Source organism: Muscardinus avellanarius, assembly GCF_963383645.1.
Source record: "Muscardinus avellanarius genome assembly, chromosome: 1".
Lineage (NCBI taxonomy): Eukaryota > Metazoa > Chordata > Mammalia > Rodentia > Gliridae > Muscardinus > Muscardinus avellanarius.
Window position 1 is genome coordinate 669,533 of NC_137786.1, and position 15,248 is coordinate 684,780.

Below are 15,248 nucleotides of genomic sequence, written 5' to 3' on the forward strand. Positions count from 1 at the left end.
GCCGCGCTCACCCGGGCTGGGGCCGTCGGGCTCGGCGCCCCCGGGGCACGACGACGCCTCGGGGCGCCCCGCGGCCTCGCCGTCGGCGCCGTCGGCGCGCCCCTCCACGGGCACCACGGTGAAGCTGGTGGGCATGGCGCCGCTGCCCCGCGCTGCCCGCTCGCCGCCCGCCCGCCGCCCGGCCGCCGCCGCAGGGCGGGGTCCCCGCGCCCCGCCCACCACGTGACCGCACCTGCCCGCCCCGCGGCCGGCCGAGAAGTTTGCAGGCAGCGGGGTGGGCGGGTCCTGCCGCTGGAAGTGCCGCCCGCGCCGAGACCCCGCGTCCCGGAGGCCCGCCGCCCCAGGACCCCAGCCCGGGAGGGCCGCCCCCAGGGCCCGCCTACCTCTCCGAACACCCTCCCACCCTCACCCACCCAAGGCTCCTCCTCGGACTCCTCGCCCTCCCCACCCGCTTCACGCATTCCCCACTCTAAGGACCCTCCCTCCCCGGTCCGACCCACCCAGCCCGGCAGTAAAAGGGATCCTCCCGTAGCCTTGGGGGGGGGGGGGGCTCGGTGCGCCCCCGGGCTAAGTAGAGAAGTCCCCTCTGCTGGGGGAGCGCCCTGACACTGCACCCCAGCGCCCTTCCCCTCCACGCCTTAGGAGGGGCTTACTCCAGCCCCCGGGGCCCTAGCCTGGGGGGGCTTTACAGAAGGAAGCGAAGCCCCCTGGGCTGTCAGGAAGGCCACACAAAGTGGCGGTCCAATCCCCGGCTGCCGTGCCATCTCCCGCGGCTGCGAATGACTCTGAAAACTGGGGCCACCAAATACCCACGAGGAGAGAACAGCTCTAGAAGTCGCTGGCACTAGGCTCCGGGAACCCTCCCCAAGACTCCACGCAGGGGTGGTGTGAGCAGTGCTCCTCGTGCCTGGCCCGGGTTTTTAAAGGAGCCATAGCGTCCTGGTGCCGGTTTCCACATCGTGTTCCTGTTGTCCAAACAATAGACTGAACTCAGAAAAGCGTTTGGGTGAAAGAGGAGAGTGCCCAGTTGACCCAGGCTCTGGGCTGCCCTTCTGCTCCTGGCTGCTTCCCGGCCACGTCCAGCCCTCTGCAAAAGGCACCAGCCTGGCCAGGGCCCACCCCACCTTCCGCATAGGGGCCCTTTGAGGCACGCAGGGGTGGGGCTGTCACGCCTTCCCAGGCCAGCTGGACAGAAGGGAACAGTTATTTCTCCAAAACATAGAGAACCCTTTCCGGGGCCAGCTTTGTGCCTCAAGGTGCAAAGTGAGGGGCCTGGAACAGACGCACCTATCGGGGTCTGTCACCAGATCTGACCTCAGGACAGAGCCAGGCCTCTTCCCATCATCCAGCAGGGTCCAGTCAGTACTGACCCCCCAAGTGACCACCCCCATAAGGAGACTCACTACCAACAGAAGAGTGAGCGCCAAGGAGGGCCAGAGCCCTGGGGACAGGTGGGCTGCAGTCCTGGTGAGGGTCCCCGCACTGCCGAGCTGGCAGGGACACCACGGCCAGGAGCGCCACCACCTGCTGACCAGTTCTCCAGGGCCAGGAGCACAGCAGAGCTCCATATCCTCCCTCCCGAGGCGGCTTGCACGCACAGGCAGAGGTCAACCGGCATTAGGCAGGTCTTGGGTTGGGCCCTCCTTGGTGGGGCTGGGGCTGGGTCTGCTTGTGGATCTGAGTTGAGTCCAGGCAAGGTTGACGCCCAAGACAGAGCTCCAACTGCCAGTCTCAGCTGCACGCCCAGCAGTATCCCTCTCCTGAAGGTGCAGTCGCCTCCTTCCCCTCTGCAGGGCTCACACTCAGCGTACCCTCAGACGATGGCCTGTTTTGTTTTGTTGTTCTGCGGTCCTGGGGGTTGAACCCAGGAGCATTCTACCTCTGAGCTACATGTTCAGCCCATTTTTTAGATTGTGATTTGAAACAGGGTCTTGCAAGGTTGCTGAGAGTCCCGCTAAGTGGCCGAGGCTGGTCTCGAGCCTTTGGTCCTCCTGTCCCAGCTTCCCCAGTACTGGGATTACAGACACGCTCCACCACGCCCGGCTCATATCCTGCTTTAAACCTGCGCACGGGTCAGCCCCATCTGCTGCAGGCTGCTGTCCATCCACGTCCCTTTTCATTCCGTACACCCTGCCCATGCAGAGCCGTGCCCCTGGGATCCGAGCTCTAGCTGCTGCCTGCGCACTGCAGTGCGGGCCCTCTGGGTCTTGGCCTCCGCCTTCCCTGGGGTGGGCGCCTGGGGTCTGGCTGGCGGGAGATGGGGATCTTCTGGGAGTTTGCCTTTTCCTCAGCAGGCGTTGGCGCCCACTCTGGACAGACGGATCAATGGTGCCTGCAGAGTAGCACCATCCTAAGCATCGCCTGTCATGAACTCACTGGAATGACTTTCTTAGGAAGGGCTTCCCCATCCCCCGGTCAGGCGCACATTCCTGCAGGACAGGAAGGAATGCCAGCTTCTCCCCATCTCAGGTCTGCCTGGTGATGCAGTGGGTCCCTGCTTTCGCAATGGGCGTGCGGTGGGTCCTTGCTGTCCCCCATGGATGTCTACAGGGATCTGAGGTGCATCACTGCCGCAGCCTGTGCCAGGCAACCGCCTCAGCTTGGCCTGGCACCAGCCTCTTCGCGTTCAGTGCTGCCCTCAAGCCTGGTTGCTCCTGCTGGCCTGTTGACCATGTGGTGGCCACAGGAGGACTCCTGGGTTCCTGGTGAGGGCCGGTCAGTGGCAGCTGGAGCTGTGTGAGACTCCCAGCAGCTGGGCCTGCAACCTGAGCTGGCATTCCCAGGTGACAGTGTGGGGGGGGTCTGTCCACCTGCCTTCCAGGTCAGAGGCCACAGTCAGCATGAGAGACCCTCCTGGAATGGCCCTGAGGGCTCTCGGCTCCCTCCAAGGCCCAGGCGCTGGGGGATGTGCTCCAGACAGAGCCGGTCTGCCTGTGTGTCCTTTCCTTTCCGTTTTATTTGCCCCAGGCTGGGTGCCTCTGATGGGATGTCTGCATCTTTAGGGAAGAGAGCCCCTGCTGTGTGGAGAACTTAGGGGTGGGATACCAGGCTGAGGGGTGCTTCTGTGAGGGGCTCTGAGTCCATGGGAGGCTACATGGAGAGGCTGGACCTGAGGCTGGGAGCTCCCATTCCTCACAGGAAGCTGCTGCCTTCACCCTGGCACAACGGAGCACCAGCTGGGTGATGCTCTCGTGACCTGGAACCTGTCCTGGGGAGCTGGCCTGGTCACCAACCCTAAACATGCAAGGGCCCAAGACCCCAGGCTCTAGGGTCTTCAGCTACAACCACCTCTAGAGGCCAAGCTAAGCCCACCTACAAGCCCTTGGGGTGGGGTGGGGTCAGAGGAGAGAGAAGGAGAGAAGGAAGAGGAAGGGGAGGGAGGTCCCAGTTACCCAAGCTACTTTTTATCTTTAAAGCATAAAAGCAGCCACGCATGCTGGCATACCCCTGTAATCCCAGTATGTGGGAGGCTGAGACCAGAGGTCACAGGTTTGAAGACAGCCTCAGCAGCACAGTGAGACTTTCAGTTACCTAGCGAGACCTTTTCAAAACCAAAAGTCAAAAGAGATAGAGGTATAGCTTGGAAGTAGAATGGCCCTGGGTTCAATCCCCAGTACCAGAAAGAAAAAATGTACAGCAACTTATTATATATTTTATGAAGAACTAGAAGAGGAGAGGAGCATTAATGTTCTTAACACAGAGATTTGACAGATGCTTCAGAAGGAGATGCTGGTACCCTGACTTGATCATTCCACATCATATACACGTATGGCACTATCACTTAGCACCCCATAAAGACGCACAAATATTTTATGTCAATTAAAAATAAATAATGAATAAGCAGAAGCAAACAGGACACTTCTTCTGGCAGCTTCTAGGGGAGGGTCTCGCTGAGCTGGGCTGGCTTATCGTTAAGGCAGAGCCCGGGGCCAGGGGTCAGCTTTGCAGAGGGCTGCCCGGGGCAGTCTCATCTGGTGACAGCCTGGGGGAGGCCGAAGGGAGAGGGTAGAGTTGGCTTCATAGTTGCTGCAAACAGAAGGAACAGCTTCGCTCTTCTGCTGTTGTTTGTAGCTGGGGATGAACTGCAGGGCCTCACACATGCTGGGCAAACGCTCTGCCAGGGAGTCCCATTCCTTCTCAGCCCTTTTTATTTTATCTGGGGATGGCGTCTTACTAAGTTGCCCAGGCTAGCCTCGGACTTGCGATCCTCCTGCCTAGTCCTCCTGAGTAGCTGGGATCCCGGCATGTGCTGCTGCCCAGGCAACCCTGCCTCATGTCGGGGAAGCCAAGTGTGACAGGTGCTCCATCAAGAGGCCACGTGGAGGGGGCCAGACTTGTGGGGCCGGTCGCATATCTGATGAGCATTACAGTTTAAACTTCGCCAGAGGCGATGGGAAGCAACTGAGGGGTAGAAACCAGCAGCAGGTGCAGCCCTCCTAGCTGCCCTCTCCCAACCCCTCTCGGGGTGCAGCTCCCCTCGCTCACTGGGGCTGGAGGTCCAGGCTGCTCCTGCTGCGGTCGGCTCGGGCAGCTGGGACTCTGCAGTCCCCCGGCCGGTACCACCACACCACACTAGCCAACATCATGGTTTGGGTGGTCCTGGAGTTCTGGACCCCTCTTGGAAGCGTAGGAGGCTGCCCAGGCCACGGTGTGACCTGACCACACTCTCCCATCCACATGTGACCACCAAGCCGCACATCCACTACCGGAGGGCCTGGGCCATGCAGGGTCTGGCCGGCAGCCAGGCTTCCCAGCCACCCTCCACTCATACCTCTGCATCCATCAAACCTCCCTGCCCCCAACCCACACCCCATGCATGAGACAAGGCCCAGGCCTTGCCCTTCTTTTGGAAGGTGGTGTTTCAGGGTGTGGGCCAGGAATACGCCCCATTCCCTCCAGGACTTCCCTGTGGAGAGTTCCAGGAATGGGCGAGGTGGGGCCTGCCTGTACCGCCTGCAAGGGATGGGCTGGGGCAGGAGTGTCCAGCCTTGAGCTCTGAGGTCGCTGACCTCCTTTTATCCCATGTGCTCCCTGCTCCTGCTCTGTCTCCCTCAAGCTCCATTCTGTCCCGGTTGAAGGAGCACACAGGTTATCACCCAACAGGCTTCGGGCTCTCAGAGCTGGTCTCTGGTGTCGGCTAGGGGCCTTTCTGCCCTGCTGGCACAGCCTGCAGGGCCTGTTTGCTGCTCAGAGTGCAAAGCATGTCCAGCCCACCTGTGAGTTCTGAGGGCTCCTGTGGACCCCCACACACAGACTCAGACTTGGGTTGGGGCCACAGGATCCCTTCCTGGACAAGCTGGCAACTGGTCACATGAGAAGGCAGGCGTCCATTCCTCAGCTACTGTCGAGGGCGGGAAGGCCACGTGCAAGGACAGCCACCACTTGTGGCCCACCTGCAGGCCCAAGATGGACACCCACAGAGGAGGCACACAGCCTGCCCCGGGCACTTTGTGCAGGTGACCACGGCAGCCTCTGCTGTGGGAACCCACCCCAGAGAGTGTGGGGGTGCAGGTCAGTGGGCGCCCCATGCCCTCAGGGCCTGGACAGTGCATGGTCACCTTGGAGCTTGGAATCCCACTCCACAGACACGATGGACAGAGTCCCAGACCAGCACTGACCAGGTTCCCACCAGTGGTCTAGGATGGCCTAAGCAGACAGCACTTTCCAGGAGGCAGAATCCCACAGGGAGGGAAAGGAGAGGCAGGGCCTGTGACCCAGGCCAGGCAGAAAGGGGAGGCCCAGAGAGGCCTATGGCCCAGGCCAGATGAGCCCCCTGGTGGGCTGAGATGGGCTGCTGCTGAGTCTTGGACACCTTCTTAGCCCTCCGAGGGGGAGAGGAAGCCCTGTGGCTAAGAGCGGGGAGACCCGCTCCCCCGGGCAGCAGCTCCCAGGTGCTGAGGCAGGGGGAGAGAGAGGTCTGTGCTTGGATCTGGGCGGGGGTGGCACAGGCCATGAGCAGGCGCTTGGAGGTGCAGACCTTGGGTGTGCACCACACTGGGGGGCTGCCCTCAGCCAGAGGGAAGAGGTTGGTATGAGCTGGGAGAGGAGGCACTGAGCCGCTGACCTCGGGCCTCGCCTTGTGTTTCAGAGAGAGCTGGCATCACCCTCTGCCAGGGGTGCTGCCCTGGTCACCTGCGCAGGCCCCGAGCCCGCCTTCCCCCGACAGCAGAGACCTGCTCAGCTCTCCACTCCTGAGCACTGGTTCTGTGCTGGACCCCTGTGTCCGTGGGACACACAAGTGTGGTCCCAGGTCCAGGGCTGCATCTGACTCCAGGATCTGTGTGGGAGGCCAGGCCTCCCCACTCCTGAGCCTCGTCCGCAGGCAGCATCTGTGAGGTCCTGTTCTCACCTCTATCTCTGCATCTTCCAGACTCCTGTGTTGGGTCAAGTCTGCATGGGCCCACTGTCCTCTCTGTCCACCTGCGAGCTGCGCCTCCGAGGAACCAGGAGCCTTCCCACAGGGCTGTGTGAGGGCTGAGCCAGGTGTGCGGGTAAGCTTTCCAAACCCACTGGGTGGCAGCATCTGGCATCATGACAGAAAAGCCCCTGCAGGCCATGGAGGCCGCTGCCCCTGGGAGAGCCCGCTGCAGGCCCGTGTCCCCTGGGGCTGCTGGGCCTCCTGGGCCTCTGCTTACAGCAAAATCTGTGTGCATGTATGTTCTTAGCATATTCAACCGCACTAGGATGTCTAATTGCAATGGACTAGTAAAATAATGTTTAAAAAATCAACTTATTTTGACTGTTTTCTCCTTAATAAAGTTCCGTGAGCTGTGTTGATGATACGCACTTGTAATCCCAGTACTTGAGCGGCTAAGACAGGAAAATTGCTGGTTTCAAGCCAGATTCAGCAACTTAGCGAGGCCCTGTTTCAAAATAAAAAGGGCTAGGGGTGTAAGTTTGGAGTAGAATGTTCCTGGGTTTGATCCCTAATACTAAGAGAGAGAGAGAGAGAGAGGGCTGAGTTTAACTGCAGTAAATATTAATGACATAAAATTTCCCTCGTTGACCCTCCTCAGTGTGCAGTTTCGGGGCCTGAGCACATTCCTGTGGTTGTACGCATCACCACCCTCCATCTCCTGAACTTTCCGCCTTCCCAAACCAGAAGTCTGTGCCTGGCTCAGGACCCTGAGCTGATATCCTCGGAGTATCCCTGCAGCAGGGTGCCAGGGCCCTTTCAAGTCCAGTCCTGTCCCCCCATGTGATGGTCCACACCGGTAGACACGTGAGTTGTTCCACAGCTTGGCTGTGTGAGCAATTATTTTCCTAAATGATGTACCCACCCAACTGACAAGGAAGACTTCCCAGAGTACGCATCCGAGCGAGTGGCAGAGCCTGAAGTGCGCCACTGTTTGTGTAGAGGCTGCCACCGGTCTGTCTGTGGGGCCGAAGGACGTCCTCCTGCACCCTTCACGGTCTGTAGCCTGCTCCAGCACTGTCCAGGCAAAATACTTCACAATCGTTTCAATTAGCCGGCTGCAGCTGCCAGAGATAAGCAGGCACGCGCTGGCGCCCCTGGCATGACTCTGTCCCATTATGACCACAGCACAGATACCGCGACACAGGGCCTGTGCCAGAGGTCACTCCGCAGGCTGCAGGCAGGGGACACCGGCTTTCAGAGCCCTCTGAAAGGGGGAGGGGATTCTGGGGCCCACACAGAGGGGAACCTCGGTGTGCAGAGCGGAGATGGCGCAGGGCCTCCAGCCAGAGGAGGCCACACAGGTCCTGGCCTCTGCATGTAATAACCCAGCCCTTGAAGCCAAGGGGAGCCAGCATGTGGGACCCTGGGAAAAGGGCCCCAGAGAAGCGAACAGAACCGCCAGGCAGGCCTACGCCCCGGGGGTCAGCCGCTTGGCTAGGGGCCAGCCTGATAGGACTGAGGCTCCAGGAGTGGATGAGCCCCTGGGCTGGGCTGGCGGCCACCCCGGCTCCCAGAGTCCCCACGTGTGCCTGGGGATGTGCATGTCCTGGGCCAGGGAGCCGCAACTCAGGCGCTCTACCCACCGTGTCCCACACCGGCTTCCCAGCTCAGCTTCCAGACTCAAAATGTTGCTCACAAAACAACTGAAATCTACTTATCTACTTTTTTTTTTTTTTTGGTACTGAGGATTAAACCCAAGTTATACTCCCAGCCCAGTTTTATTTCTTATTTGGAAATGATGTCACTAAGTTGAGGAGGGCCTCGCTAAGTGCCAAGGCTGGCTCCAAACCTGCGACCTTCCTGCCTTGGCCTCTCAAGTACTGGGATTCCAATACGAGCACCACACCCGGCTCTAAAATCTACTGCTTTTCCCGTTGTCTCCTAGTCCATGAAGAGAAGAGGCAAGGAGGAGTGTGTTTTCCAGGCCATTGCTGAGTTACAGAACGTGGTTTAACCAGCGTCTTCAAGCCTTAGATTATTGACTTGGATCCCAGGACAGCAGCTCCCACAGCTAAAACCCACGGCTATCGATGGAGAGCCGCTGTGTGCAAGTCATTATTTTCCATTTCCTCAGGGCAATGAGTTAGAATACATTTTAAAGCAAGCCTCGATTACTATTGAAGTATACTACCACCACACGGCGTGCTCAGCTCAAACCCGCAGCCCACACCAGAGCCCCCCAAGGGAGAAACTTCACGGTCCAGGACACTTACTACCAAGAGGCCCGGGGGACACAGAAGGAAGAGCCTCTACCACAGAGTCAGAGCCGGGGGTTCGGCCCTCACTTGCCTCGGAGGAATGAGGCCTGGGTTCCCTCCCTAGCATTGCAAAGAAGAGAAAAGGAAAAAAGCAAGACCAAGGACGCTGCTTGACTGCTACTTCTGTCTTTGAGGGGAAAGGGTGAGCTCATTGAAATAAAGCACAGGATCCAGGCACATTGGTGCCTACCTGTAAACCCAGCACTCCAGGGACTGCAGCTTTATAGGGCTGCTGATAGAGCTCAGAGGTAGAACACCCCCGGGTTCAATCCCCAGAGCCACAAGAAATAAATGAGTGAGTAACAGGTCATGGGAAGCATGCCTATAATCCTAGTACTTAGGAGGCTGACAGAAGGATCGAAGGTTCAAGGCCAACCTCAGTAACTTAGTGAGAACCTGTCTCAAAATAAAAAATACAATAGGGCTGGGGTGGAGCTCAGAGGTAGAATGTCTCTTACCCCATATCACCAAAAAAAAAAAAAAAAAAAAAGTAAAATAAGCAGCGTGGGAAGGGCTGTGCTCGGTGGGCGCCACGTTACAGGCAGGCAGAGCTCCAAGCTCAGTGCTGTGAATCATGTCATGGGGAGGGTGCGTAAATAACCATAATGCACTGTGTGTTTCAAAAAGCTAGAAAAAAGGAGTGTGAATGTTCTCCACACAAAGACATGATAGACGTTTGTACATTTCCTGGTTTAAACATCATATGGCACCCTGCTAATCCATACAATTTTTCTGTTTCCATGTATCAGTTAAATGAATCCAACCAAAAACAAACAAAACCAAACAGATTTGCGACTGCGGCCCTGGCCACGCCAAGGTCCTGCCTGAAGTGGTCAGAGAAAGGGTGAGTCCGGTGGACAATGGAAAGATGTTTGCCAAGCACACAAAGAAAACAACAGCCAACCTAGATTTCAGCCCCAGCACATTCACGCCTTAGAAGCGCAGGCAAGATCAAGGCATCTCCAAACGCACGAAACCCAAGAAGGCGCGTTCTGAGCACATGGGCCAGGCGGACGGAGGCCCAGAAAGGCCACGGGAGGCAGACACCGGCCACGGGGACGCTGGCTGGACGCGCCAAGCAGCAGGAGTTGAAATACACGGACACACATGTGTGGGCAGGACTGAGTTCACAGCCCCAGAAGGACGAGGAGACTCAAAGTCCGTACCTACACTGGTAGGTGGCAGAAGGCCTGATCTCAGCCGACTGGAGCCAGCCGGGGCCCCTGGTCACACACACACTAGGGCCACGACTCCGAGAACGGGACCCACAGTAACAAAGATGCACACTTAACCCCAGAGCAGATGCCAAAATGGTAACTGGAAGAACAGTCATGGTGGGTCAGCGGGCCCAAGTCACGTGCCAAAAAGCATTCCCAATACAGTAAACCCCAGAGGAATAAGAGGGAAACGCACAGTTCCCTGGGAGCAGTCACGGCTCAGGACATAGCTCGGAGACCCTAAGACAGCCACGCTCAGCAGCGGCGGGAGCTCTGGACTGCAGGTGAGCTCCTGATCTCACCACCACCACGCCAGCTCAAAGCGCACCCCCGCTAGTTCCCAAGGAGAGCACTGTAGAGGATGTGACCTCTGAGTGCAGAGGAATAAAGCAGGAAGCCACCCAGAAAGGTAGCCGGAAGAGCTCCAGGCCTTGGAAATCAGCACGCTCCAAGAACCCAAGCTATAGGCGCCACCTTGAGCCAAGTTAGAATGAAGACATGGGAAATGGAAATGGGGGCCGAGAGAACAAGATAAACGGAGACCAACCAGAAGACTGTAAAATCGGAATCCAAACACTCCTTGATGGCACCTAAGTCCTGCAGCAATCTGGGCTCTGCCCACCTCCTGCCGGGCACAGCGATGTCTCAGATCCCTGGGGCTGCGCTCACCCTGGGTCGTACCAGCCTGCGCAGGGAGCAGCCACCACGCCTCTGTCCTCCGAGAGCTGCTCGCCGGCATCCTGGCGCTGCTGTTGCAGAAGCCACATGCACCAGGGTGCTCAGTCAGAGGGACAAGGCTGACAATGCCCAAAGAAACCAAGCTCACCCACCCCACAACCACATACACCATCTTCTCGCCGTCTGCAAAGCTTCCTATGAAAGAAAGACCCATGCCCTGTCTAGGGCTGTCTCTCTCTGCCAATCTCTGCTGCGCTCTCTCTCTTTTCTCTCATGAGATGGCTCACATTCATTCTTTGAATGTGCCTCTCTGTCTTCCCCTAAATAAACCTGTCTATAGCCCAATTCTTATCTTGGAAGTTCCTGAGTGAGTGTGTGGTGCTGGGCATTGGATCCAGAGGCACTGTACCTCTGAGCGGCACTCCCAGTCCTATTTATTTTTTTTAATTTTGAAACAGTAAATTGTGGAGGGCCTCCTTAAGTTGCTGAGGCTGGCCATGAATCTGTAATTCTCCTGTCTCAGCCTCCCAAGTACTGGGATTACGGGAGCGCACCGCCACACCTGGCCCTTGGAGTTCCTTTTCAGCCTGAATCCATGGCTTGCCAGAATATACACGTGTTTAGGAACAGTCAGTGTAGATGACTGCTCACGGCAGGAGCTTCAGGGGCAGGCAGCCCATGCCAGAGGCACAGGACTTCCATCTCCTGACTCCTTTGGGTAACCATGCTTGGAGATAGGGACCTTGCAGATGAATCGATTAAGATGAGGTCACACTGGCAGGGCAGCCTCTAAATACTCCTGCAAAGGCAGACAAGGGAGGGACCAGCAGGGCCTCTGCAGGGGGAAGAGGCAGGAAGGCCTTGCGGAGCCTCCCAAGGGGGCACGCCCCGTCGCCCTATCTGGCTCTGCCTCAAGGCCGTGAGACAGTAAGCTGCTGTTGTTTTAGGAAGTTTGTCAGAGCAGCCCTAGGAAACTGACACCGATAGCAGAAGAGATTATGAACAACTTTCTGATAGTGATTTTTTAAACATAGATAAAATAGACAAACTCTTTGGGAAACATAAGCTACCCAAATCCAAGAAAAGCTCTCACGAGTCTGTCAGGGCGTAACTCACGCCTGACAGCTCTGGGCCGGCCCGCTGAAGGAAGGGACCACAGCCACTCACTCGACAGGTGGTGGCAAGCCGTGTCCGGCCTGGTCTAGATGAGCCCGCTCCCCAAACCGCCCCTGCCCGCATTCTGCCTTCCACTTTTCACTCTTTCTTTCTCTTTCTTTCTTTCTTTCTTTCTTTCTTTCTTTCTTTCTTTCTTTCTTTCTTTTTTTTGTGGTACTAGGGATGGAACCCAGGGGCATTGTACCTCCGAGCTACACCTCAGCCCTGATTTTTTTAGTCTTTTTAGTTTTGAATCAGGGTCTCACTGAGTTGCAAAGAGCCTCACTAAGCAGCTGAGGCTGTTCACAAACTGCAATTGTCCGATCTCAGCTTCCCAAGCGCTGGGATGAAAAACGTGCGCCACGGCACCCAGCTAACACTTTTCCTAGTGTTATAAATGCTATAAGAAAATCGCCCTGGAGTGACACCTGCCGCCATCAGAGGCGGGGACTGTCCTGGGCCACAGGCTCCAGCACTGAGCCAGGCCTGGGCCTGCAAGCCTTCGGGCTGGGGCTGGGCTGCAGGGGGTGTTGGTACTGGCAGCAGTAGCGGCTGCTTGCATGTTTTCACAGGGAAAGGAGAACGTGGGCACCCAGGCAGCCTCCGCTCGGTGCGGTACATGCAGTCTTATTTCTGCATGTGGTTCAGAAATTCCAGTGGACTCCACCAAAGTTGAACTCATTTGTTTAACACCAGAATCCATTTGTGGGTGACTTCAGTCTCACCAAAGGAGCAGCCTCAGATCCCTCCAGAAATGTCCAGAACCCACGGCACTCGCTTCTGCCTGTGACTTGCAGGGCTCCAGCCAGGAGGCCGGCATGCTCATGGCAAGCCCTCCCTGTCTCAGCCGTGTCCACACTGTGGTATGAGGGCTGAGGCAGGAGCCCGGCTGGACCAGAGGGCCCAGGTGCTGAAGTCCTGAGACGCGCCGGCCACCTGTGCTGGGCAGGGAGCCCACGGTGTGGCTCAAGGGCCGCCCTTTGCCCCTCTCCTCCGGGGCCGGGCTGGTGGCCAGAGGCAGGGGCTCCAGCTTTCCTTGACTACGCTGGAATGCACCTGTGCAAGCTGGACACACTGGGCAGGTGGGAGGGGACTTGGGGTGTCTCTTCCGACCTGCACTGAGCCTGGATCCCACCCAGGGTTTTCAAATGCACCAGGATCCCGGGCATTGGCACACCAACTGGACAGGAGCCGCCAGGCAAAGGCTTGCATCATTCTTTGGGAAACACCAGAGTGACTCCAACACCCCTTCCAGGGAAGTTCTGGGTGCAGAGAACAATTGGGCCGTTGGCGGGGCCACGTGGTCCCCGATGGCACTGGGTGTCACCCTGCAGGCCTGTGGGGGCAGGAGGCTCAGGCAGGTCACTAGGCAAGTGGTCTTCTGCTTTATGTGGGAGTCTCAGGGGACGGATGTTTGCAGCACCCAAAGGGGACGAGAGACCAAGGTGTAGGCAGTGTGTGGGATTCCGGACCACAGCTCAGTTCCTGTCCTGTGGCTGAATTCCCCATGAGTCACCCCGGATAACCAGTGAGCAAACACCCGGGGCCTGCAGGTGGCACAGGACGTGGGCAGCTCTCAGCTCCAGTTCCAACCAGAGTGGCCTCCGGTCCCAACCTCGGAGCACACGCGGGCAGGGAGTGTGCCGATGGCACCCCAAGCCTGTTCGGCTTCGGCTCTCTGGATGCACAGACAGAAGGGTCCTGGCACATTCAGACACCCCCACCTTGGGCTCTGGAACCTGCCCAGCCCCCGCTTAGTGGGAAAGCATTAGCCCAGCATGTGCAAGGCCCTGGGTTCCATCCCCAGCACTGCAAAATTAATTAATTAATATAAATAAATTAATAAGCAGGGTGTGGTGGTACATGCTTTTAATTCAGTACTTGGGAGACTGAGACAGGAGGATCCCAGGTTCAAGGACAGCTTCAGCAAGTAATGAGACTCATCTACCTAGTGAGACCCTGTTTCAAAATAAAAAAAACCCAGAGCTGGTGGTATAACACAGAGGTAGAATGACCCAGGGGTTCAACCCTCAGTATCACAAAAATTTAATTTTTTTTTTTTTTTTGCATTACTGGGAATGGAACTCAGGGGCATTCTACCTCCGAGCTACACCCCCAGCCCTATTTTTTTTTTTTTTTTTTTTTTTGCGGGTCTTGGGATGGAATCCAGGGTCATTGGACCTCCAAGATACCCCCCCCCACCTGCCCTATTTTTTATTCTTTATTTTGAAACAGGGCCTCACTAAGTAGCTGAGGCTGGCTCTGATCCTCCTGTCTCAGCCTCCCAAGTACTGGGATTACAAGCGTATTCCACCACGCCCAGCTAAAACAAATTAAAAATTAATTAATTAATTAGTTAATTAAAGCTCGAGAGCCAATTATAATGTGCTGAAAGAATTAGTTAGTGGAAGCTGGGTGTGGTGGCATACACCTGTAATCCCAGCTACTGAGGAAGCCAAGACAGACTGCAAGGTTGAGGCCAGCCTGGGCAACTAAGCAAAACCCTGTCTCAAAATAAACATACAAAAGGGCTGTGGGTGTCGCTCTGTGTTAGAGCACTTGCTGAGCATATTTGAGGCTGTGTTCAATCCTCAGCACTGGGGGAAAAAAAAAGAAATAGGTCTTAGAGTTCCCTTCCAGCTCTACTCTGAGCCTGTGGAATGCCTTTGTGTTTTTAGTAAGATTAAAACGCACACACACACACACACACACACACACACACACACACACACACACTTGAGCTGGGCGTGTAGCTCAGTGGCAGAGCCCTTGCCTAGCATGTATAAAGACCTAGTTCAATCCCTAGTACTGCCAAAAGAAACCAAACCCTTCTTTTGAACACTTATAAAGGCAGCTATCATCAAAAAGGAGACAATAGTAAGTGCTGGGGAGGGTGTGGGGAGACCGGCCCTGCACAGCGTTGGCCTGCTGGCTTCCACAGGCTCAACACGGCCCAGCAGTTCCACCAGAGAAGATCCACAAGCAGGGACGGAACAGGAGTGTGCACCCCCGTGTCCACACAACCTTATTCACAGTAGCAAGAGGTGGCTGGTCCGCCAGTGGACTGGAGCGTGAACACCTGAATTCCCAGTACTCGAGAGACCAAGACAGGAAGACCACAGCTTCGAGGCTAACTGCAGCAAACAGCAAGACTCAGTTTCAAAATAAAAAATGAAAAGGGGTAGAGGGTTCAAAGGTGGAACGCCACTGGGCTCAGTCCCCAGTACCAAGCATAAAAAGCTTTTTAATGTAGTGCAGCGGGACATGCACTTGTATTATTATGATACGGTGGACTACTGCTTGGCCTTAGAAAAGGAAGGTCCCTGACACCCGCTATGGCATGTCTGGGCCTCGATGATGTGGCGCTTGGTGAGGTAAACCTGACACGACAGGCGGATGCCGTGGGACCCACGCATTTAAGGCCCCTACGGTCGCTCTTGGGGGTGCGGGGTGCAGGAAGATGAGGGGTCCCGGAAGTGGGTGAGGTGACGGCTGCATGACACTGAATGTGCTGGGGCCACG

The 15,248-nt window shown here is 56.8% G+C and overlaps 1 protein-coding gene across 4 annotated transcripts in view; it reads right to left on the bottom strand.

The window, feature by feature from the left end:
* SLC12A7 (solute carrier family 12 member 7) overlaps positions 1-15,248 on the bottom strand; it is a gene marked incomplete at both ends in the record, with an annotated part of 78,784 nt that overhangs the window by 49,457 nt on the left and 14,079 nt on the right. For 2 of the 4 annotated variants that reach the window (XM_080711230.1, XM_080711229.1), the window contains one exon: positions 12-135. The exons of the other annotated variants lie outside the window; for them this stretch is intronic. In XM_080711230.1, the coding sequence (XP_080567356.1) occupies positions 12-135 (124 nt within the window). Of the gene's footprint in view, positions 1-11; positions 136-15,248 lie in introns of those variants that run through there. 4 annotated transcript variants of the gene reach the window in all.